The sequence below is a fragment of the Barbus barbus genome (genome assembly GCF_936440315.1).
Source record: "Barbus barbus genome assembly, chromosome: 27".
Classification (NCBI taxonomy): domain Eukaryota; kingdom Metazoa; phylum Chordata; class Actinopteri; order Cypriniformes; family Cyprinidae; genus Barbus; species Barbus barbus.
Genome location: NC_136755.1, coordinates 4,197,588 through 4,223,867, shown reverse-complemented (window position 1 = coordinate 4,223,867; position 26,280 = coordinate 4,197,588). Strand labels below are relative to the sequence as shown.

The window sequence follows — 26,280 nt, the reverse complement described above, 5'->3', positions numbered from 1 at the left end:
ATGGAGCCATCCGTCATCCCCGAAGCCGACATGTCCGACCTCTACTCCATTAACCCGTTTAATGTCACTTTCCCTGACGAGGTGATGGGCTTCGTTCCCGACGAGAGGAACTACACCGAGCCTCACCCGGTAAAGAGCCCCGCGGGAATCATCATCGCCATTTCCATCACTGCTCTGTACTCCGTTATCTGTGTGGTGGGACTCTTGGGAAACATCCTAGTGATGTATGGAGTGGTCAGGTAAGCGAGACAAACGCGTTTGAAATCTATCTATCTATCTATCTATCTATCTATCTATCTATCTATCTATCTATCTATCTATCTATATATCTATCTATCTGTCTGTCTATCTGTCTATCTGTCTGTCTGTCTGTCTGTCTATCCTAATTATGAGTCTATAGTTAGTTTAGTTTCAACTGAACCATTGTCCACAATTATTGCCTTGTATCAACAACAATAATATAAACCACAGTTCCCCTTCAATTCGGTCACTCAACATTGCTTTGCTTTGGGAAATACATTTTCCTCGAATATTACTGAAGGAAGCAATGTCTCGTTCCCTCATTTCGGGGAACCGAGGTTACGTGAGTAACCGAGAGCGTTTATTAAATACACACTGACCTTTTATAACATTTTAGTGACGCACGTTGCCACACTATATGGGGTAAGTTGTCACAATGGAAACCTGCCATTAAGTAGCCCATTAGAAGCTTTTAATCAAAATGTAAACATCGATATGTATACATATATATATATATATATGTTTAATTTGTATAGCGCCTTTCCCAAGCTCAAGAACACTTCACAATGACAAAAAGAATAAGCAATCAATACATACATAGATGAACAGTAGACATTTGCCACGTCAGGACACGCGATTGCAGTTGCAAACCATACTAGTAATACAGATAGTCAAATACAGCAAACAGTCAGATATAGCATTAAATAATAACAGTTTAAGATAATACATTTTTAATAAATAAGCTGTCCATTGATGTATGGTTTGTTATGAGGACAATATTTGGCCGAGATACAACTAGTTGAAAATCTGGAATCTGAGGGTGCAAAAAAATCAAAATATTGAGAAAATCGCCTTTAAAGTTGTCTAAATGAAGTTCTTAGCAATGCATATTACTAATTAAAAATTAAGTTTTGATATATTTATGGTAAGAAATTTACAAAATATCTTCATGGAACATGATCTTTACTTAATATCCTAATGATTTTTGGCATAAAAGAAAAATTTATAATTTTGACCCATACCATGTATTTTTGGCTATTGCTACAAATATACCCCAGCGACTTAAGACTGGTTTTGTGGTCCAGGGTCACATATCACCACATTGTTATGGTCATGAGAAATAATAAACACTGTAAAAAAATAAAAAAAACGTAAAAAAAAAAAAAACAGTGAAATGACTGGCAGCTACGGCTGCCAAACAAAATCCTTAAAATTACAATAAAATAGAATTAAATCAATTGAAATAAAGTGCAAAAATAATAATTTTACAGAAATTTTCATTAAATGTTTTACAGAAAAAAAATATATATTTTAGAGATTTTTCTTGTTTCAATTATGGTATTTTACTTTAATTTTACGTTTTTTGTTTGGCAACCATAGCTGCCAGTCATTCGACCGTTTTTTACAGGACTTTTTTACAGTGCAAAACCTTTATTATTACAACGAAAGCACTAAATGTTCTACAGAGAAACACTGTTATTTTACCAATCATTACAATCAAAAACCTTCAATAAAGTGTCAAAGCATGCTCAAGATGGAAAATTCAGTTTTATTTTGAAGACAAAATGAAGTGATGAGAAGTGACATACTGCTAAGTATGGTGACCCATACTCGGAATTCGTGCACTGCATTTAACCCATCCATTGTGCACACACACAGCAGTGAACACACACACACCGTGAACACACACCTGGAGCAGTGGGCAGCCATTTATGCTGCGGTGCCCGGGGAGCAGTTGGGGGTTCGGTGCCTTGCTCAAGGGCACCTCAGTCGTGGTATTGAGGGTGGAGAGAGCGCTGGACATTCACTCAACCTTTGGATTACGAGTCCGAATCTCTAACCATTATAGGCCACGATTTTCCAAAATACAAAGTCTGTACAAATATTAAACTTGTACAATGTAGTTCTTTTTTTTTAAGAAATACAGCACAATTACATTTAAAATACTGTACTGACGAAGAACATAGAACAGTTTCATAAAAATGTTGAATTAAATGTATTCAATTTAAAGTACAAGTTCACTTAAATAAATATTTCCTGATAATTTACTCACCCCCATGTCATCCAAGATGTTCATGTCTTTCTTTACTCAGTCAAAAAGAAATTAAAGTTTTTGAGGAAAACATTCCAGGATTTTTCTCCATGTAGTGGACTTCAGTGGGAGTCAACTGGAATGTTTTCCTCAAAAAAAAAAACCCTTAATTTATTTTCGACAGAAAAAAGAAAGACATGAACATCTTGGATGACATAGGGGGTGAATAAATGATCAGCAAATTTTTAATCTGGGATTGAACTAGTCCTTTTAAATTGAAAAAAAAAATACTAAACCGATATATGTACAAGATTGTCAAGTAATTTTATTATTCAGATGTAAAATAACATTATCAATGAATTCTTCATAAACATGTCTTCAGAGCCCCCAGGAGGAATTGAATAGCTAAAAATTGCATTTCTATCTTATCAGTTAGGATTACTCTCATGATGAGGTCATGAGTACATAACATACATTTTATATTAATACACAATATTCTACTGACTCCTGTGGGCTCCATATACAGTGGTGTCCAATGATTAGAACACTAGTATTTTCAGCAGCTAAAAAAATGGTTTTAAGTCAGTTATTTCTATCTTTTTCTGTAGTGTGTCAGTAGGAAATATCAGTTTACATTTCCAAACATTAATTTTGCCATTAATTGTAATAATCCAGAGATATGTTTGTTTGCTCCACTCAGAGATCTGATCTGATCTCATCCAGTCTGTCTGAATGACATGAAGAAACAGAACAAACTGAGACAGACTCAATCCAGAAGAACTGTGGCAACGTCTCCAAGACACTTCAAGAAACCTACCTGAAAAGTTACCTGAAAAACCAACCACAAGTGCACAAGGTCACACTAAATGTTGATTTAATTTAGATAATAGAAGTTAATTGATAAAGATAATTTATGTATGGCATTATTTTTGACAACATCCTCATTTTACAGGTTTTTTACACAAGTGCCTAACACATTTAGTTTTGCAGGAAGGTTTCTTGAAGCATCTTGGAGACGCTGCCACAGTTCTTCTGATTTTGACAATGAGATCAGATCTCTGTGTGGAGCACTGGCTGTTTTCAGACTCCTTGTGCAAACTAAAATCTCGCTGGATAATTACAATTAATGGAAAAATGAATGCTTGGAAATGTAAACTGATATTTCCCTACTGACACACTACAGCAAAACATAGAAATAACTGACTTAAAACCATTTTTAACTGGTATAAATAGTAGTGTTCTAATAAGTTTGGGCACCACTGTAGCTCTGATAATATATGTAGACAAACATATGTATTTTAATTCTGAATTCTAGCTATATTAGTGTAATAAGTAAAACCAAAACATGCAACAAAAGGTCCATGGCCAGAAGTGACAGACACAGCAGTCCTCAGATGGATTAGCTGGGGGAAAAAAGAAAAAAAAAGAAAAAGAAAAAAGATTATGTCAGAAGACACCTGTTTTGTCTGGTATTAAAACAAATTAAAAACATGGAAGAACAATACTGTGAAAATTCCTTTAAAAATAAATGTATATTAGTATTTCTTAATGTTAGACATGAATACTCACTTCCTCTGAAGATCATGTCATAGAAGATTTTCATTTCCAAAACTTCTGGATCATGAGGGGGAAGCGCATACACACACACATTATTATTCTATAATCTATTTACTGGAAGTCGTGGCCTAATGGTTAGAGAGCTGGACTTGTAATCCAAAGGTTGCGGGTTCGAGTCTCGGGCCGGCAGGGATTGTAGGTGGGGGGAGTGAATGTCCAGCGCTCTCTCCACCCTCAATACCACGACTGAGGTGCCCTTGAGCAAGGCACCGAACCCCCAACTGCTCCCCGGGCGCCGCAGCATAAATGGCTGCCCACTGCTCCGGGTGTGTGTTCACTGCTGTGTGTGTGTGTTCACGGTGTGTGTGTGCACTTTGGATGGGTTAAAATGCAGAGCACAAATTCCGAGTATCACCATACTTGGCCTTATGTCACTTCACTTTCACTTTCATTATACTGGCAGAGACATGGCTTGCAAAAATGTACTCACCAGCTCCATACAAAATCTTCACATCTGATCCATAATCCTGGTTTACATACAGTATTCTCAGGTTACTCATTTCAAAGTCTATCACTTTTTTCTTATGGGTTTGATCTTAAAACTAGCTATGGGTGGGCGATATGAACATATTATTTCACAATATAGGACATTTTACTTCACAATAACAATATATCACAATATATCTTATACATCACATGCATAAGATTAAAGTAGCAAATTACAAACAATAGGACTAATGCAATAGAACAAAGACAAGTTAAATACATTTTCTCTATAGTATTTTGTTGTTTGATTAAAATTATGACCGACTGCAGGTAACGTTAGGCTAAATTATACTGCTGTCACTTTAAGAACAAAATGCACAGATCCAGTATACTGACACGTCACTGGGTTTCCACCTGAATTTTTATCTTGACTCCAGACATTAGCGACTGTGTTTAAGTCAAGTGAATTTTGAGATGACTGTCTGTATTTGACCATTCAAGTGAGGCGCAGTTTTCTGTGTGACATGGTCATATATATCGCCCAGCCGCTGCTAACAGTATTAGCTCATACTAACAAACTGACACTGCTGTGAAAGTGTATATTCAAATTTGACCAGGAAAATGGCACACACGCTGTCATTGGCTAGATTCCTGAGTGACAGTCAGATTAACGCAACACTGCCTAACCATGACAAAGAAAAAAAAAACTTATTAAGATTACAGTTAACTTAATTAAAAATAACTTAATTAAAGATTACATGTCTTTTTTTTTTTTGCTTGTTTTGTTTATTTTTATTTGTAGACTGTTACATTTAATTAATTGATCAAATGGTGATTTCACATTATGCTTACAACCAGGGTTAGATGCATCTGTGCTATTCAGAGTTCACCACCTGTGATTTCTCTCTGATTTTAGGGTTTAGTTAGGTTTAGGGCCAGAGGGACTATACAATATGCTGATTTAAGAACTATGCTTTACTTGGCAAAATCATGGCAGTCGCGTGCGTGTGTGTACGTTTGGCTACTTGTGCGGTTATACATGAGCAATAATCACCCTTTTTGTACAACTACTGTATGGTATTTTCTGTATTTGGCCCTTCATTGTTACACAGCCTGTTAGTTAATCCTCTGTCCACCATAAAATTTATTTAAAAATACTGCCATAATTGCATGCAAGTTACAAAATGTGTCTAGGCCTACATACTTTTATTTCATAGCATATATATTGCAAGCTATTGACTGCAGTAGGACTTTATAGCATTTGTGATATGAGACAAGTAAACAGAAAATGTCGAACTTCTCACCATAGAAAGTGACTATCTGTTTTTTAGTTATTCAAAAGTAAAGACATTGTATAGGTTGGCCCTAATAGTGATGTTCCATCATGAACATTGTGGTCCTTCCCACATAGCAAGCAATCTTGGCACAAATGTGGCCTCAAGCTGGCACTGCTGGCCTCCTGTCTGCAATATACCCTTTCAGCCAGAGCTGGGCCATGTGTGGCAATGATGGAATAACATATTGCAATAAACATATAAACATAAGTGTAGTATTGTTTAAATTTAATCTTTGAAATGGTAATCAAAACAGAATGAAACATATCATTTCAAAATTAAGAGATCATTTAACTTGTCATGCAATATTTATTTGGTTTTAACATGTGACACATACCTTTATTAATATGCTGTCATGCACAAGCATTAAATAAAATGATCATACAAGTATTTTATTTTTTGATCCGGTGATGCGTGAGAAACGCGTGCTGCCACAGAATTGATAGGGATAGTATTTTCAGCATTTAACAACTTAAATTATGCCCTCCTCCTCCACTAAACTATTATATTCTGTCAGAGAGGACTGCGACTGCAACACATCGTCATTGGGACTACTATATTGTGGTACTGCTTTTTGACATTTCTGCAATAAATTCTTGTGATTACATGCGTCTATCTGTGACATTTCTCTTAAACCGTCAGACTGTACTTTATACACTCACTATTTTTTTTTTCTATATAAAAATAAAAATGTAATACAATATTTTTTTTTATTGCACAGTTACATGATTTGTAGATTTTAAGTCTGACTTTCTATTCTATATAAAATTACAGAGTTTTAATGTAAAAATATACCTAAATATAAAACCAATAGGATTTACTTAATAATTACAAAAAAAAGAACATTAAATTGATAGAATGGACATAAACCTTTAATATAATGAACTACATACATTTTTTAATTGCAGATTATTTTTGTAATTTTACGTATATTTGTACATAATTTAAGAAAACAGAAAAAATACTGTATAAATAATCCAATAATTGTTTTTGTATAAAAATTACAATTACTGTAATTTGTCATTAATGGAATAATACTTAAAATAACAATCAAGTTGTTAATTTACAGATATGGTTTGTAATTATACTAAGTTTTGAATGTAATTTGAAATAACAGAAAACTACTGTAAAAAATGTAAAGTTATTTTCGGTAAAATTAGGTTGTTGTTTTTTTTACAGTGAACTGTATCACATTACAACATAAAAACCATGTGCCGACCTGCCTTTCTGTTAAATTATTATTATATAGTCCACTCTTGTCTGCCAGTTTGGGTTTACTATGTTTACTTGTTTTTATAACAGCTGTTATAAAAATATGATGAATTATGAAATAAAATAACATAGCATATTCAAAGTAGGTAGGTGCCTGATTACAACATATAAAAACCACGGTTACACTTTATTTGAAGGTGTCCTTGTTACAGTGTAAGTTAAAATTTAAGTACTGAGTCATTTTAATTAACTACATGTACTTACTACATGGTTAGGGTTAGGATTAGGGTTACTTGCATGTAATTATGTGTAATTTATTGTTATTATAATAGTAAGTACATGTAACAAGGACACCGCAAAATAAAGTGGTACCAAAACCACTGCTATAGAAAACAAGTATTTGTGTAATTTGTCTTTGCACTGTAAACATTATAGTTACTGTTGTGACAACTTGCCCCTGGTCTCTCCTGCTTCACTTTCTGGGTTAGTTTGGTGTGTTAAATTAATGTGTGAATCAGATATCCGGTTTAAAGGAGCAAATGCACATTGTGAAAAATGAATCAATAGAGCAAATTCAGCATTTGTAAACCCACAGCACGAAGGTCATGCATTACTGTACTTCTTGAATTAGTTTCATGCTTTAGACCCCGGGGATCAGCAATCGTAGATGATTGCCAAAAGCTGTTTTCTTTTCAGATTGCAATGAGTGGGGTGGATGAACACAAATATATGTTATCAGGTATTGATTGGTGGTGCTGTCCCTGATTGTAATAGATGTGCATCTCCCCCCATGTTAATTGGGCTGCTGACGGGTGCTGTGCTAGAGGTCTGCTTATTTATCAGGTGTCAAGTCTTGAGAGAGGAGATACTCAATGCTGTGCTCCTGCGGAAACCATCAATTTCATAAGACAGGAAATGACCTCATTCCGGGACTATTGGATGGAAATAGCATTATAGGCACAACCATTGCTATCTCAAGAGACGGCTCAACTCATTTCGTATGCACTCTGATCCATTTCATTCCAGAGTGTGGCATTCAGGTGTGATAAATATCTCTCTGTGAGGTAATATATGCTCTCAGTGAGTGGAGGCAAAGAGGAGGTGCTAAAAAAATTACATTTCTAACCTCACCCTTTTAAACTAAGGATCTATCAAACACCACTGTGGGCCTTGACTCACCGTTTTAATAGCCTTTTATTCTTTACAAAAATCTTTTTTTTTTTTTTTTTTGTGCAAAGCGGAATATCTTTTTAATTCATCAGCTTGTAGTTGACAGCCACAGCGAGTGTCTTCAAGTCGCTGGGATGTCTGGAAAATGATATTGTGTAAAAAGGAGCCGCAGCAGCTGTGGGTTGTCACAATGACAGTAATTGTTCTATTCTCCTGCTACTGAAGTGCTTCTACACGGACAGCTTTAATCAACATACTAATTGAGCGCTAATTCTTCTCTGATTCAGAGTAGTGCAGAGCTTAGCTTTAACACGAGGTGCTTTCACTTTGAATAATTAGAAAATTGTAAGTTGCACACTGATAAAGATATATTAAGAGTGCAGTGGAAACATAAGCAACAATTATTATGGTTTGTATTTGATCAAGATTAACTCTGTGAACTACTCTGAAATGTTCATATTAAGATTAAAGATACTAAGACTTTGAGAATCATGTTTTTCTAGGAAAGACAAATGATTGTTAAAAACTAAAATGAAATAAACAATTCAATTTAAGTGAATAAATAAATAAGCATCAAAATAAAAGTTTGTGTTTACATAATATGTGTTTACTCTATGTGTTTATATATTGCATATTATTGCTCTTTTGTTGTTTTGATTGCTTCTATTGTGCGCATGTATAAGTCGCTTTAAATAAAAGCATCTGCTAAATGTAAATATTTATGCACATATTTAAGAATTATTACATTACAGAAATACATACAAGTATATACGGGTTGTTGACATATGGCATTTTCACTGTCCCACAAGATAAAAATTAATATAATTAATATTGTCGTTATTTAAAATGCAGTAAATGGTTAAACATTTCTTTGTCCTACATGGACGTTTTGTTATAAAAGTTGCTGTGTTATTAGTTTTTTTTTTTTTTTGCCAAATCTCAAAATTGTCCTATGATGTCTCAAGCATGGTTCAATAAATTACAACTTTTATAAATGAAAAAGAAAAGCATAAAAAATTTAATAAATGCCTCCAGCATAATTGTACAAGTGTCTATTTTAGTAAATGGCAATCATTTTTTTCATCCATATATTTCTGAAAGCTGAGGAACTTGATACATTTTGGGTCCTATCATGCACGCAATGCGGCGCGAGTCACAGCGCAAGTGTTTTTGCTAATTTCAGCCTGACGCAGTTCTCATTTTCTCGTCCTGCGCCGCGTTGTTTAAATAGCAAATGCATTTGTGCCCACACAGTAAAAAAAAAAAGTTGAGCCAACTTAAATTTTTAATGCATCTTCAGCAGATTTTTGAGTTTTTTCAACTTGTTGTTTTAAGTTTATACTACAAAAAGTTGAGAATCTCCTACAAAAATAAGTTGAGAGAACTCTGCTGAAGCTGGTTACCTTAAAATTTTGAGTTGGCTCAACTTTTCTTTTTTTTTTTTTTACAGTGTTTTGTGCGCCCATGGAAAAAAGAGGTGTGTTCAGGTGCATTGTTGGCGTGTTGCTATTTTGAGGAACTTGCCATAGACCATTTCACCATTAACCAAACGCTTTTCACCTGCCTGAACATCTCTCACCGTTTACACTCGGATTGATGCACATAAGCAATCAGACAGTGCTTTTCTACACTTATTTACTACCTTACATTATATTTTATTACTCTTTTATTTTTAATCCGTAAAATAGCGCGTGCTCCATGGCACCTGAGTGCAGTGAGTTCCTCAGGGGCAGGGGCTCAAATGTGAAAAGAAGTTGCAATGTGAGAAAAAAAAAAAAAAAAAAATATATATATATATATATATATATATAGGTCAAAATTTGGATACATTAATCTTTTTGCAATAATTCACTTATGGTCATCACGCTTACATTTATTTGTTTAAAATTTTAATATATTTTAAAATACATTTTATGCAATGCTTATTTCAGGATTCTTTGAATAAAATGTTAAATAAGAACAGCATTTTATATATATATATATATATATATATATATATATATATATATATATATTTACAGTCAGGTCCATAAATATTGGGACATCGACACAATTCTAACATTTTTGGCTCTATACACCACCACAATGGATTTCAAATGAAACGAACAAGAGGTGCTTTAACTGCAGACTGTCAGATTTAATTTGAGGGTATTTACATCCAAATCCGGTGAACGGTGTAGGAATTACAACAGTTTGCATATGTGCCTCCCACTTGTTAAGTATGTGTATAGAGCCAAAAATGTTAGAATTGTGTCAATGTCCCAATATTTATGGACCTGACTGTATATATAACTTTTGTAACAATATACACTACCGTTCAAAAGCTTGCGGTCAGTATTTTTTTTTTTTAAAGAAATTAGTTTTATTCAGGGATTTATTCAAGGATTTTTTTAAATTAATAGAAACAGTGATAGTAAAGATCAGCAATGTTAGAAAACATATATTTTTTGAATAAATGCTGTTCTTTTTAACTTTTTATTAATTAATGAACCCCCAAAAAGTATCATGGTTCCAAAATAAATAAATAAAATTAAAATAAAATAAAAACAAAACAAAACATTAAGCAGCACAACTGTTTCCAACACTGACAATAAATCAGCATATCAGAATGATTTCTGAAGGACCATCCATTGAAGACTGGAGTAATGATGCTGAAAATTCAGCTTTGAATCACAGATATAAATTATATTTTAAAGTATATTAAAATAGAAAAACATTCTTTTAAATTGTAATATTTCACAATATTACAGTTGTTCTGTATTTTTGATCAAATAAATGCAGGCTTGATGAGCATAAGACTTTTTCATAATGCTGCATTATTATCAAAAATGGTAATATAATAAAGTCCTTTCACATCACCATTTCGACAGCCTACACTTCACATAATAGGCCTGTAGGTGGCACTTGGGCTTCATTAACTATGAGAGTTTCATGAAACAGCGTAGGACAGGGGTCGGCAAGTTAAAAATTTCACCACTAGATGGCGGGCCAGAACATAATCAAAGGATAATTTAAGAGACTAATTGATGAAAAATGCAACCAGAATTTCCTGTGACTGACTGTTACAATGTATTTTGTAGCTGGTAGTGAGCTGTTACTCTGTGTAAAATCCTGCGACAGTCATTAACAAAAAGCCACATTTGTGTGGCGGTGTCCGATCAGAGTATGTGAGCGGAGTGGAACGTCAACGATTTCCCCTCCGCGCTCCGAGCATTTAATAATCACTCCGCGCTCACTGATATCAGAAACACCGCTCCACGGCTAAAGTATTTCAGTATGTTTGAAATATCACAGTTCTATGGAAGCCCGTTTCCGCCACTGAATGAAAAATAAAAAAAAAGGTTATTGCGACTTTTTATCTGAAAATTCGATTTTTTTTTTACAGAATTGTGAGATATAAACTCGCAATTCACACTTTTTTTTCTTGGAATTCTGATTTTTTTTTCTCAGAATTGTAAGATATAAATTCACAATTGCGAGTTATAAAGTCAGAATTGCGAGCTAAAGTCCAGTTTTGAGGGGGGGGGGGAAGACTGATATGTTCTCAGGATTGTGTTTATATCTCAGAATTATGACTTTTTTAACTCACAATTGCGAGTTTATATCATGCAATTCTGAGAAAAAAAAGCAAGCTGTCAGCTGAAAATATTCAGAAGGAACAAATTCCTTGAAAAATATAACTTCCCGCTCATGTCCCCGCAGTCATCATAGCCTTCACATTCTTTCTGATTTGAGGGATCCTTTTCTATCAAGCTAGCTAAATATGTTTAACGTGAATTCTTGCTAAATATGCGGTTATATTACGGGTCGTTGGCATGAATTGCACTCGTGATGAAGCGGTGATGGAGCGCTCTTGGAGCGAGTGAAAACCACGACACTCCGACTTTTAAAAAATCCGCTCCTCGCTCCATTCAAAGTCGCACCGCTCCACTCGCGCTCCGCTCACATACTCTGATTGTGAGTAACTGTTGCTGTCATGACAGATCTATTTCAGAACCAGCCGCTATCAAAATAATCTGGCTGCGGGCGCGGGCCAGATATTATTGCTGACGGGCCACTTTTGGCCCGCAGGCCGCCTGTTGCCCGACCACTGCCCTATGTGAACAAAGTTTGAGTCCATTTGAGTCCCATTTCAGATGTTTCTCCTAGTTTCTCCTAAACTTCCTTAAGAGAAATAGAAGTAGATACAAATGGAGACATGAGAAATATTTGAGAAAACTGAATCAAATTTGAGTCAAAACTGAGAATGTGGTGGAAGAAACAGAATATCTCTTTATTGTCTTGCTGCAATCTCTATCAAGACTCCAATATGGGAATATTGTATTGCTCAGTGGTTGCACTTTCTAACCTCAGGAAACTTAGTTGTGATTCTTATGTATTTCTCATTTTAGTCATTTTAGTGAACAGTGTCTCAGATGTTTCTCCCAAAAATCCTCAGGAGAAATAAAAGTAGGCACAACTGAGACATGAGAAAGTTCTGAAAGAAAGGAATCCAAAATGTCAATGGGAGAGAAACGTTTGAGAAACATGGGAGAGCTCTTTTTGCCTTGCTGTAATCTCTTGCAAGACTCCGTTATAAAAATGTTTGACTACTCAGATGTTGCTTTTCACCTTTAATGGTCAGGACATGTGCAAGATGTTTAGTATAAGAGCAATACCTTTTTTGTTGTTGTTGGTTTTTTGTTAGTTTTTTTATACAGCCCATATGTGCATTTATGTACATATAGATTATGGTTTCCTCTGTTAAATCATTGTGCAATAAAACACTGTCTACATAAAACAATTTCAAATATGACAATGCATGTATTGTCTTTTGATTGAAATGGTGTGGATAAATGACATTGAAACTAACCAGAGGGAAGACAAATAAAATAAAAAAAGAGATCTCTTTAACATTTCAAATAGTTTTCCTAGACAGAAATGAGGTTACCTTAAGATTGAATGGAAACTTTTGCTTGAGTCTCCTGCTTCTCAAACTTGTCTCAAAAACACTCTCACAATGGTCCCCTTTAAAGGTTTAGAAGAGATCTCAACTACATCACACATGCTTTTTTTTTTTTTTTTTTTTACATATTTGAGATGTTAAAGAGATCTCACTTTTGATTTTTCTTTCCTATGGGTAACCATGAACTGTTTATGTGAATCATAATGAGCATAATGAAAGGGGTGTATGAGTTACACAGTGACTTCAAACAACAAAAGCACTGATCTCTTTGACAAATATCAGCAGATGCTGTCAGTGTGTACTGAAATGTTTATCCATTTTAGACTACACAATAAAGTACTGTACAGAAGAAAAAAAAAAATACTCCCAAAACGCACTCGCAATTAAATATGTCAGGTTGTCAGTAAAATAATTAAGATTCTTATAAACACTTTGAGAAAAAAACACTATTGGGATTTCAGTTTAGCAATTTAATGATCCTGTTAATTGTTTAACTGGTTGAATAATTTCCTGGAATTTTAATTAGCATGACTTATCATGGATATAAATGCTTTAATACACAGGGTGGTTGTTCTCCTAGAGAAACATAATGTACTGATGCTTAAAATGGATATATCAGCATTTCAGTTACACAGTGTTCAGAATTGAGCACAGTAAACAGCCATGAGCCAGAGGGACCTACTACTGACATACCAAAATTAATTGGATTGATTTTGTAAGCAGAACATAAATTAGATGGAACAGATGAACACACAAAGAACAAATATAAGAACGTGTACTGAATCAGCCTGAGCTTGACATTGAGCTAACTGTAATGTTACAGCTTATATACTGGAAGCCAAAATTATTTTAAAAGGAATAGAATAATCTTCTTCAGACAAATGCTTTGTTCACACTGTCAGTCCAATTCCGATTTGTGTGCATCTGATTGGAATCTGATTTAAATGTTTGATTGTCCACACTGTGCACTTGTCTTGTTCAGATCCAATTTGTGTGTCCTGTGACTGTTTCGTTTTACCGAATATCTGCAGTTTGTTTCAATTTGGTATAGTAAGATGCGATGCATCGATTTAAAAAAGTGTGTGTATTAGTACAAGTTGGTATTTGTATCACGATGCATCATTTCTTACATAATTTGCATCAGTAAAAAACTATTTATATATTGGAGAGTGATATATATATTTGGAGAGTGACCAATATTTTATATGTATATTGATTTCTCCTCTCCAAACTGTTTCTCAAGCACGTTCTCTCATCACAACTGCTGCTACGTGAATATGATATATCACAACACTACAGAGACCGAGGCGTGTCCTGAGAGTCACACAGAATATAGATTAGCATGGCTGAACTATCTGTACCATATTGAATTGAATTGCATAGCAGCATGTTTTTTTTTTTCCATTGCATCGTATTGCATTGAATCACATTGTGTTGAATCAAATTGAAATTGGATCGTAATACTGGTGAATCGTATTGCATCGCATTGGTAGTTGCTTCATATGTATCTTTAATGTATCGCATTGTTGGCTATGCATCAAGATGCTTATCGCATCGGCCTCAGTTATGGAGATCCCTAGTTGTCAATGATGTTGCAGTGGTATGCCTAAGCTAAAAACAACAATCACAGCAATAAAGTTTGCAATACAGATGTTGTCTTACATCGTGACAACATGTTGCCATTGCACTGGATTATATTACATTTTATGAGACAGTGGCTTATGAGCTACACTAAATCCGGTCTGGGGTGCGTTTCCCAAAAGCATCGTTAGCTAACTATGGTAGCAAGTTCCATTGAACTCTATTGGTAATGACAAACTTGTGACCGTAGCTGCTAATACATCATACCTAAACATAACAATGCTAGTCAACTCAACTCAGCTTTCCTTCATTTGGCTTTTATCATCCCATAAATGAAACATCACTGTTGTGACTAATGTTCTGCACCCTTGAATTGTTATTCTGGCTAAGACTTCCCTTGTCCCTTGTGTTTTGTCATAGACAAATGTCTGTGAATGTTATCATGCATGATGCAACTGCAATATGTTTTATTATATTTATGTAGTAAATATATTTATTGAAGAGCTTTCATTATATTATATATATATATATATATATTTTAAGCACCTAACCCCACCCCTACCCTTAAACAAAACAACTTCTCAACAATATTCAAACCAGAACAGACAGATAAATGACTATAGCAGTGATAATCATTTATTCACAAAAATGACAAAAAACATTAGTCCAGTTGAGTAATATTTTGTCTTCCAAATTCTCCAAAGCATAAATCTCTAAATCTTCCTATGATATCCTCAGTGAAGGCAAATCATGTCTCATTTAAAAAGACAGACCTGTTTAATAACACTTCTGGAGACTACAATTTCTGAATGCTTACATAAGTGTAAATAATACAATTTGAGAGTGATGGTAGATGGTGATGATTATTGGTGCATGAAGATTAAATTGCAGTCTTTTGAGCTGTCATACGGCTCCTGAAGACTTGGAATAAAGTGCACAAATGGATGACTTGGATTTTATGGTACTTTTGTCATTTTTGAGCTGCTCTGATATTCAGAAAACTCCTTTACTGCCCCACGGTAAACAAGTGATGACAGAATTTCCATTATTTTTAACATTTTAAAGTTTAGCCTTGGGTAAAGTGATGGAATCCTCTACTAGAGTGACATTTGTTATAAAAGTGATGCTTAGGTGGTGCAGGATGGTGAGCGTGTTGCTTATCTACATCACTTTGTTTGTGCCCTCTGGTGAAACACCTGGGGAGGAATCTCTTGGCATGTGAGATTCATCTCTGTCAGGCATGTTTACTTGACATCACAAAGAAGGCCTCTTTTGAGTAGATGAAACTGACTTAAAAAAAAGTTAAGATTAATGTAGTTCAGAAAAATGGGTAACACTTTATTTTGATGGTCGCTTTCGAACATCCTGTTGACAATAAGTAATGTTGCACCTACATGTCAACGAACTCTCATTAGAGTATTAGACTGTCTGATTAATATCTGCTAACTCTTTTTTGAGATGGCGGCCCAACAGACATTCTGCTGACTATCAGTAACTTTGCAAGTACGTTAACTTATTCTAACCCTAACAGTCTGCTAATACTCCACCAAAACTCTATTGAGAGCTAGTAGATATGTGGTCGAATTGTAAAAAGTTTTTTTTTTCTTCTGGGGCCTGAAATAGAGGAATTTTGGTCAATATTGATAATCAAACAATATTTTGCCGAATGTGTTTTTGTGCTGTCACCTTGGCTGATTTAGGTTTGTCGTGGATAAATAAATATGACAATAAAACCGCCAGTAGGTGGCAGCAAGTCCCTGGTTTAATAAATAACTTACTGAATCATTCATATCAAACGATTCGTTCAAAACGGCTGATTCAATAGAAACAAAACAAGTGAGACCATCTGAATGGACCGCTGAATCACTGGCTCAGTCAATTCCTTCAAAAAATTATTCATTCACGAAATGAAACACCGTGTTGCTATGCACTGTTGTATAAAACTAATAGCACATTTGTGCTTGTGGCCTTGTGCTCATGTGCTGATATAAAGAAAAGTACATTGCTTGTGCAATGAATAATAAAAACGTAAAAACTCATACATGGGGATTTTTTGTTTCATTGCTGGAATTATGAGGGCATTCTAACTGTATTGTAACAGGCTTCATCACGCAGTGAATGCTTTTGGACTCTCAAGACGTGTTTTTTTTCTCAAAGTTGGATAATGTCAGCTCTCCTACAGTCACACATACATCAGGATAATGTATTTAAATTCTAATCAAGGAAAAATCATACCTTCCGTTGTCTTCTTTTTAAAGGACTTCAAAAATTGCGCTTTAACGATTTTGCTTGAAAAATGACGAAATTGCTTCCGCTTGTGCGCAGCTTGCTACAGTACCAAGTTCTGATCGGCCCATCACCATTATTTAGTTCATAAATGATCATAATTAGAGAATTTTAACATTTCATGTGCATGATAAGTTTTATGTAAAACACAAAATTAATAAAAATGTGTTTTTACAGAGGGGATGTTTTTTGTCATTTTGCATCCCCCCTCAATTCGAGCCCTGCTTATACAGTATGTGTTAAAGGGAGCATCAAAATAAAGTGTAACCATTCTTTTTGAACATAAATTAAAACAGTGTGTAAACACAGAGCATGCAGATAAACTTTTGAAAGATGTGCTCATTGTTAAAAAAAAATATATAAATAATAATAATAAAATAAATCCACAATTTAGTCTTTCAGACTGTGAGGATAAAAATAAATATAAAAGTTCTATCCATAAGAAAGGTCATCTGACTCAGTCAGGAGTCAGGACTCAAACCAGATGCCTTCTTGCTGTGAGACAGCAGTGCTACCTTTAAACCATTTGACATTTCATTAAGAAATGCATATAACCTTTACAGGTTAAGTTAAATACATTGTACATCTTTGATGTATTATCATAAAATGATATGTATTGTCAGGTTTTGTTCTGGTCCTCTGTGATAACGGATATGTTCATGGGAGAGTCAAGCCGAACAAACCTCACGTTGAGCTAATTCTGAACAAAACCACTTTTTATAATTCATCTTCCCACACTCAGCATGATCACAGACATCAGGAGGCATTTTCATCTGACACTGCACTGATGGGGCTAAAATACAAGCTGAAATTATTTGCTAAGGGATGCTAATCCAAAAATTTGGAAGCCCATGATTATTAATCCACATTTGTTGTTCATTTTCATGCACAAAACACTTGTAAGGCAGTTTATTTGAGCTCTCGAGTTTAGATTAAACATGCAAACAATACAAGACATCATGGAAATCTTGGAAACAGACGGGGAATTCACAGAGAATGAATTGCACTCTCTGATCATGTTGATAAAGCAACTGCATGTAAGTTTTCTTTTACTTTGAAATATCAGTTTCAAAATCATTCAAATGCACATGTACAACGATCCGCTGTAGTTATGCAGTGGCATATTTATGACAGTGAATTCTGCTCACTTAACAGTAGGGGGCTTCAAAGTCGCAAAAATACACAAAACTACCTAAAATTACTGCCATAATACAAAATGTACACAAATATTTATTTCAGCTAACATCGCATTTACCACATGCTTTCCACAGGCAGAAATAGTGCAACATCTTGCCAGGACAAATAGCGGAAGACGTCCCTTTCAAACAAAGTAGCTTTCAATGTGGCAAATCAAATTAGTTGCAAAATTACTTGTCTGACGTGAACTATCAAAATAAAGTGTTGCCAAATTTTAAGGGAGTCTTTCATCCTCATGTAATATCCCATGGGTTTTTTATTGAAATAACTAGATTTTGCCAATGAAAATTAGCAGAACAACATTAAATTTGAGTACACATCACAACAGTTTTTTTGTGTGTGTGTGTGTGTGTGCTAAAGTACTGCACGATCACAAAAAGTTCTGCAGTTTTTCTGTGAATCCACCCAGCCTGTGTCTCAGCTGAATATTTGAAACGTCTAGAGATGAATGCTTTCTTGACAGTGGCTTAACACGCTTGACTGCTGGGTTGGCACAGATATTGAGCAGCAGGTCGTAAGATATTGAGCAGTTCCTCTAAACACCCGTGGGATGAAGAGATTTGGATGACCTGTGGTCTGAGGACACAGGCAGCTGAATGTTTGAAACGTCTAGAGATGAATGCTTACTTGACAGTGGCTTAACACACTTGACTGCTGGGTTAGAACAGAGTAAGGAAGATTTCAGCTGTTGTTAGTGATTCAAAGTGAAGGTTAACAAGAGAAAACACAATAGAGCACATGCTGTTCAGCTTTATTGACTTGTTTTAGAAGATATTGAAGCATACTTTTGCATTAATAAAAAAAGGGGGGAAATATTTATGCAAGATGATATCTGATGTGATGTTTCAAGTAAAAGAAAAGTCTTAATTAATGTGGCAAAGAATAGAACACTATCTGAAGAATTTGTATAATAAAGAATATGCATAATTTAATCATAATTGAATGGTCTTGTTTACCCCTTCTAATTAACTTCTAAACTAAAACGTTGTAGAACAATGACATAACCAGCAGGCTTAAATGAACCTTTTTTGGCCTTATTACAGATGTAATTACTTGATTGCAGGTATACCAAACTATCTCCTCAGCTTAATCATTATCATCTTCTATATTTTTTAACATCTTTCACATTTAAGCTCCACTAAGCTGAAAGTGGCAAGTTACATTTATATCCATATCTATAAAGGACTGTCTGCATTTTAGTTTCTAAATAAGACATATTAAAATAGTTGAAGTACTGTACATTCTAAGTCACTACAAGGAAATGTAGAAAATATGATTGTAACATATTGATTGTAACTGTAATTGGAACATCTCAGACACTGTCATTACAGTACATTTGCTTTTCATGCTTTTGAGCTGAACTTTGACATTCACCAAAGACAAGTTTTTTTTTTTTTTTTGTCATTTTAGCAGCTTATTTCTACACACATTAAGAATAAAAACATACAATAAACTGAATGTCGCCATCAACGCAAATTAAGCGATATTGTTCTTTTTCAGCCAAAGCCAGCTCATGCCTTTTTCTCATGCTCTTCTCCTTTCAGACACCTTCAGTACTGCAAATGCTTTAGATCTCGCTGAGCAATGAGCAGGCTTGTGTTGATAGCTACAGATGAAGATAAAAAAGTGGAGAATGCAAGAGCCTATATTGCACTACCAATTGTTCTGGACGATTGCTCTGGGAATAGGCATGAGATGAGATGGTTTTTCTCTAGAGCTCTCTCTACGGACTGAATGTGATTCATAGACATTTACATAACTACCAGATACCTGGGAAAAACCAAACTGTCTGCCTTGGGGATGGCTAAAATTTATTTTAAATTTGTTTTTTCTCTTTTTTGCTGAACCACATTTTAAAGTATTCTTTTGTTCTTGGGCAAAAGGAAGAATTTAATTCAATGTTGATACCATTCTTGTGTCCTGTCCAATTAACACTAAAAAACCCTGCAAATACATCCTCAAATACCATGTATGATTAAAAGACTTTCCTGTGAGTCTTAATCTCCAGCGGTTTTGAGGTTAAGGTTCATGCCAACCTGACATACAACTGGGAGTAATAAATGGAACTGTAATAAGCGTAGTCCGTGAAAATGCTCCTCTCCTTTTGGAAATCACATCTCTCCAGCATTTCACAAAAAAACCTCTGCCCACAACCTGTGGTCTGTAGCACAATTCAGCGTATGATCCGCAAGATATGAGATCTGCACTTGCATAACTATTATATAATACCAGCTGTGTTCATGTTAATAACTGTAGCTGTTATGTTACACCTCATTGACCTGCACCAGGCCTAGATTTAGCACAAGATGAAACATTTATTTGCTGTGTTTTGAGTCATATTTCAATTGAATACTATAAATTGCATTTCAAAAACAATATACCTACATATTTGGTGCTTTCTTTTCCATTGCATGGTTTTGCTTATTTTGCTTATTCATTCCACCTGATATATACACAATACGGAAATGGTGATAGAGTGCTTTGAAAGCTTTGACATTTAGTCCAAAAAGCATGAACAATTTATATTTACTGTTATGCTCTTAGCAAAGCATTCTAATTAATCTGATTTATTAAGGCTAAATTATTGTGCTACCTTGAATAAATATTTGGAACAAAAACAGTTTTCACTTGCTGCATAACGTTAAATGTTTCTTCTATGATATTGTCTCAGGGTAAACTATTTTTTCACTTTACAAGCACATGATGCACGCAAGATGACAGCAAAATAGTTGATAATGAAGAGATGGGGGAGGGGAAGGGGGATGGGGTGTCTTTAGTATCCATAACCATATTTGAATGATTGTTAATAAGATGCATTTACATAAATTTGCTCTTTTAGCAGATCCTTTTACTTATTTAAAATTAATGTTAAGATCGGAGGAATACAAAATAATAATAATAATAATAATAATCACCACAAGGAGATATGCTTTGAAGTGCTTTGATGGATGAGTGGATAGAAAATGTAGAAAATGTTCAATAGACACTATGCAATACAATAAACTGTACAATACACTGTTCACATATGTCCTACATGAGCAGGAGTGCAATCACACAACTGTGTGTTTGATACTGCTTTTATGCAACTGTATGATGGAACAAGTATGTTCAAGTAAATAAATAAGGACAAACCAAAGAGAGCAAGCTTCTATTACAAATTCTAAAATGCCACTTTATAATTATCAATGATGGCTTGGGCTTATTAGTATTTATTTTATAGAGTATTGTGTAAAATAGAGATCTACTGAGCAGACGTGTTTACCTGGGTCTGATAGCGCTTTCATTCTTTGCCATGTTCACTTATGAAAGCAATACATATGTCATAGTATCCTTTCAATGACTAAGGTGATTTCACATGATTGGCATCAGCACTGGCCAGTGCAAAAAAAAAAAAATGTCATCCTTGTTCTCAGTGAAATGAAGCAGCAGTTTGGTCCCTGTTGTTTGGTTCCCAAAGTTTCATTTCTGAATGAATAAGTGTTGTTGAGTGAATTGGTTGAATAGTCTGCTGACTTATAAATAAAGTCACTTGGTGCCACTTACTGGCTCTATGCTGTTCACTCAATGACTCGAGATTTGACTAGACTTGCACAAACTCAACAATAAAGTCCTCTGCATTTAACCCATCAAAGTGCACACACAGCACTGAGTAGTGAACACTCACTGCGGTTGGCAAGCATTTTTGCTACCATGCCTAGGGAGCAATTGGAGGTTAGATGCCTCAGTTGTGGGTAACAATTTCATGATGTGTAATGTGAAAACAATTGGACCGAAGTCCATGAGGGTTCTTGGACACTTCTGGTTTGGCACTGGAACCAAAGATTTCCCGAGCTCTTTACCCAGTATAACGATAGAGAACAGTGAAGTGAAGTGACGTGTGGCCAAGTATGGTGACCCATACTCGGAATTTGTGCTCTGTATTTAACCCATCCAAGGGCACACACACACACACCGTGAACACCAATGCTGCAGCGCCTGGGGAGCAGTTGGGAGTTTGGTGCCTTGCTCAAGTCAGTCATGGTATTGAGGGTGGAGAGAGCGCTGGTTATTTACTCCCCCCACGACAATTCCTGCCGGACCTGAGACTCAAAACTGCGACCTTCGGGTTACCATTAGGCCATGACTGTCCCTAAATAAGACAATTTAGGATGCAGCAATACTCCCTAGATGCTGCAATACAGATTCTGCAGCCCCCAGATGCTGCAATACTCCAAAGAGCTGGTTAGCACATGTCTTTTGTCCATCAGGCCACAAAGAATAGCCCAATATTTTCCAACCCTGTTTTTGAAGGCACTCCAACAGTACACTTTTTGAACTCTCAAACAGAGCAGATTTAACTCTTTAACTTGTTAGTAGAGACTCTAAGACATGCAAAATGTGTACTTGCCTGGTTGATGTTTCCAGGTATCGAGTCACAAGAATTAAAAGAGATAGTAAAGGTGGTATACAGAAAACTGATCAAAGGCCAGCTCAAAAATCAGCTGAAAAAAACAAACAAACAAAAAAAACATTCAGCTCACTAACCTTTGGTTCCTGCCAGATTTGAATGGCATTAAAGTGAAAGTGAAGTGACATACGGCCAAGTATGGTGACCCATACTTGGAATTCGTGCTCTGCATTTAACTCATCCAAAGTACACACACACAGTAGTGAACACACACACACCGTGAACACACACCCGGAGCAGCAGCCATTTATGCTGCGGCGCCCGGGGAGCAGTTGGGGGTTTGGTGCCTTGCTCAAGGGCACCTCAGTCGTGGTATTGAAGGTGGAGAGAGCGCTGGTTATTTACTCACCCCACCTACAATCCCTGCTGGCCCAAGACTTGAACTTGCAACCTTTGGATTACGAGTCCGACTCTCTAACCATTAGGCCACGACTTCCCATAACAACTGAGTGGGCTCCGTAGAGTAGCTATCGCTAGAATATACGCTATACAATACTCGGCCACAATACAATAATCTCTATACAATTATTGTTCTGAATTATTCTGCCCAGTGAGTTTCTGAATAGTGAGAACAGAAAGAGCCATGCACTGATCCTTGAGGTACCGCATGGTTAGCTGATGTGATCTCCTGTTCTCTAAAATAAGTTGGACCTAACCTAAAACCTACCTAAAAGTGTGGTTCCTGTTACGTCGAGTTTATAGGCAGTGTACATAAGGGTCTGGGGTTTCAAAGGTAGCAGGTCGTACAAAATAAGAAAGAATTGGAGACAGGTCACTTGGATGGCATTGAATTTAACCAACTTCTAACCAAACGTTCGACTATTAAATGTTTTTGTGGTGAAAACTAGTACAACCATATTTAGCTGCTATTCTGTTCCCCACAGGCAGGGATTGTGAGGGAAACCAGATCACCTGGCGATTTGAGACAGATTTGCATGTTCTCCTAATAGACAAAGGGAGAACATGCAACTCCACAAAGAAAGTTTTCCTAGCTCTGCTGGTACCTGAACCAAGAACTTTCTTGCTATGAGGTGACATAAGTGACAGAATAAGACCACATTAGCCAATATACATGTGTCCTAACAAACTGCTCTGTTGTTTTTGTGTCTACAGATACACAAAGCTGAAAACCGCCACCAATATCTACATCTTCAATTTGGCACTGGCAGATGCTCTGGCCACTAGTACACTTCCATTCCAGAGTGCCAAGTATCTAATGAACAGTTGGCCTTTTGGTGAAATTCTATGTAAAATTGTCATAGCTATTGACTACTATAACATGTTTACCAGTATCTTCACCCTCACTATGATGAGTGTGGACCGTTATATTGCCGTGTGCCACCCTGTGAGAGCACTGGAATTTCGCACCCCAATCAATGCCAAAATCATCAATGTGTGCATCTGGATTCTCTCCTCTGCTGTTGGAGTGCCAATCATGATAATGGCAGTTACCAGAGTGACAAACCAAGGTGAGTACGTATTTAAATGCAAGATTTTTAGTTCTATTTGTTGGAAGATGTGTCTTGATAAAAAACAAGCAATCAAAAGTTAATCTTCTTTAAAATCTAAATAGAATTCTGATTCTGATTCTAGAACTGTTTAAATTTATTCCATAACAGGTGCAACTGTCTGCATGCTGAAGTTCCCTGATCCAGACTGGTACTGGGACACAGTGACAAAGATTTGTGTGTTTATCTTTGCATTTGTGGTACCAGTGCTAGTCATCACAATCTGCTATGGTCTGATGATCCTACGTTTGAGAAGTGTCCGTATTCTCTCAGGCTCAAAGGAGAAGGACAGAAACATGCGTAGAATCACTCGAATGGTCTTGGTAGTGGTGGCCGCCTTCATTATCTGCTGGACACCTATCCACATCTTCATCATTGTCAAAACACTTGTAGACGTCAACCAGAAGAACCCATTTGTGATTGCCAGCTGGCACCTGTGTATCGCACTTGGCTATACCAACAGCAGCCTCAATCCTGTCCTCTATGCTTTCTTGGATGAGAATTTCAAGAGATGCTTCCGAGACTTCTGCCCACCCTTCCGAACCAGAGCTGACCAGAATAGCCTTAACCGAGCGAGGAATGCCACAAGGGAGCCAGTGTCAGTTTGTGCACTTTCGGAGACAGGAAAGAAGCCAGTATGACTAGGCCTGGAGAGGATCCCACGGGGGTCCCAGTCCAGAAGAGTTCAGCAGGACCTTCAATCTGAGGTGACTCAAATCTCCACTACTGAATTCTAGGAACAGAATGGAAGAGCCACTTCCTACATCTTGGAAAGCATAAAGCTCCACAGTACTCAACTCTATTTCAAGTTTTGCATATTCAGAAGATAACCAGAGAGATTGAGTTCATAAGCTCCTCTCCTGCACCATTTTTTACTTTGTATTGTGGATTGGCCCCAGTATTCATTAGGAAGAACTGCTAACACAACGATGAGCCTCTTCTGAGACCAATGTCCAAAACAGACTTTCGGGGTCCGGTGGATTTTCAGGGTCTGAAATGTTACAGGTTTTGAGGACATAACCCAAAAATCTGGATGAAGGACCATTCACCAAAAGTCTACAAACAATGGATGATTCAATTCACTGTGAGGGAAAATAACTGCTGTTACAATCAAAAATGAAATCCAAGACAGGCTACAAAAGCAAATAGTGAAGATGGGTTCCATTTGGAGGAAACTGGCTCAAAAATGAAAAGTATTTTCAGCAGTTGGTTATATATTTCATTTCCTCCATCTCTCAGATATTGGACTGGTAGTGGACAAGCCTTGGGGAAATAGAAAAAAACTGAAACAAACATGGGAAATGATACCAAACTCTGTATCAATTGTGGCCTCCTCTCCAACTTAGTCCATTACACCCTGAACAAACTTATTTTCTAATGTTGCCATTCCTTTTTCAATTACAGTGAAGAGGTGGAATGACAGACATCTGAAATCCACCATTTCAGGACATTCCCAATAAGGTTTACTTGAAGCGGAAAGTAAACCCTACTGAAGAAACACAATAAATTACCATTTAAGAGTGTTGGAATAATGATACATTAAATGTCACATCAAATTCCATTAAAGTGGCTTGGCTCTGCTTTTACAAGAAATATTGATTGTGTCCAGAAGCAAGGTCAGAATTCACAGGAAGCTTTTCTCTGGCATTCCTGATATATATATTTATTTAGATAAACATTATATATACTGCCTTTATGTGTGTTAGTTGAACGTAACATTGCAGTTCTTCGACCCTACAATCATTTCTGAATGTCTTGGTTTTGATCTGTAATTAATGCAATTTGATAAGCTGTATATCTAATATTCCTACTAAAACAGCAAGCGTTTATATATATATATATATATATATATATATATATATATATATCACTGTGCTTTTACAGTCAAGTCAGAAGTGTAGCAAAAGAGGAATGTCTGTAGATATGTACGTTTTATTATTTAATTGTGGTTGGCAGCTCCATTTTGTTAAATTTAATTTAAAATCTCAAGATATGAATTTTTTCCATTTAAGAAGTGGATTGAACATTCCTCATAAGTGCTTGGTAAATTTTAATTGCAGTATATCTTTTCAGTCAATTAACTGGATTGATTTTGGTCTAACCAAAAATAGTATAGGCCTATGACTCACAACTCAAGTGTTTTTTGATGCTTTGCCTCTGGATATTTTCTCGTTGTACTAGCTCATTGAGTCAACTGTTTTTTGTTATGATACTAACAAATGTATTGAGCTGTAATGTTGTTGATAAGTGATTTTAGTGAAATTGTGTTTGTGTTGCATTTTTAA

At 35.8% G+C, this 26,280-nt stretch overlaps 1 protein-coding gene across 1 annotated transcript; it reads left to right on the top strand.

Annotated features, from left to right (window-relative positions):
• On the top strand, positions 1–24,636 carry oprd1a (opioid receptor, delta 1a; the record flags this gene model as incomplete). The annotated part of the gene is made up of 3 exons (XM_079380894.1): positions 1–239; positions 23,601–23,956; positions 24,107–24,636. 3 exons carry the CDS (start codon positions 1–3, stop codon positions 24,634–24,636), a joined length of 1,125 nt encoding a protein of 374 aa, XP_079237020.1.
• Positions 24,637–26,280: the final 1,644 nt, after the last annotated feature.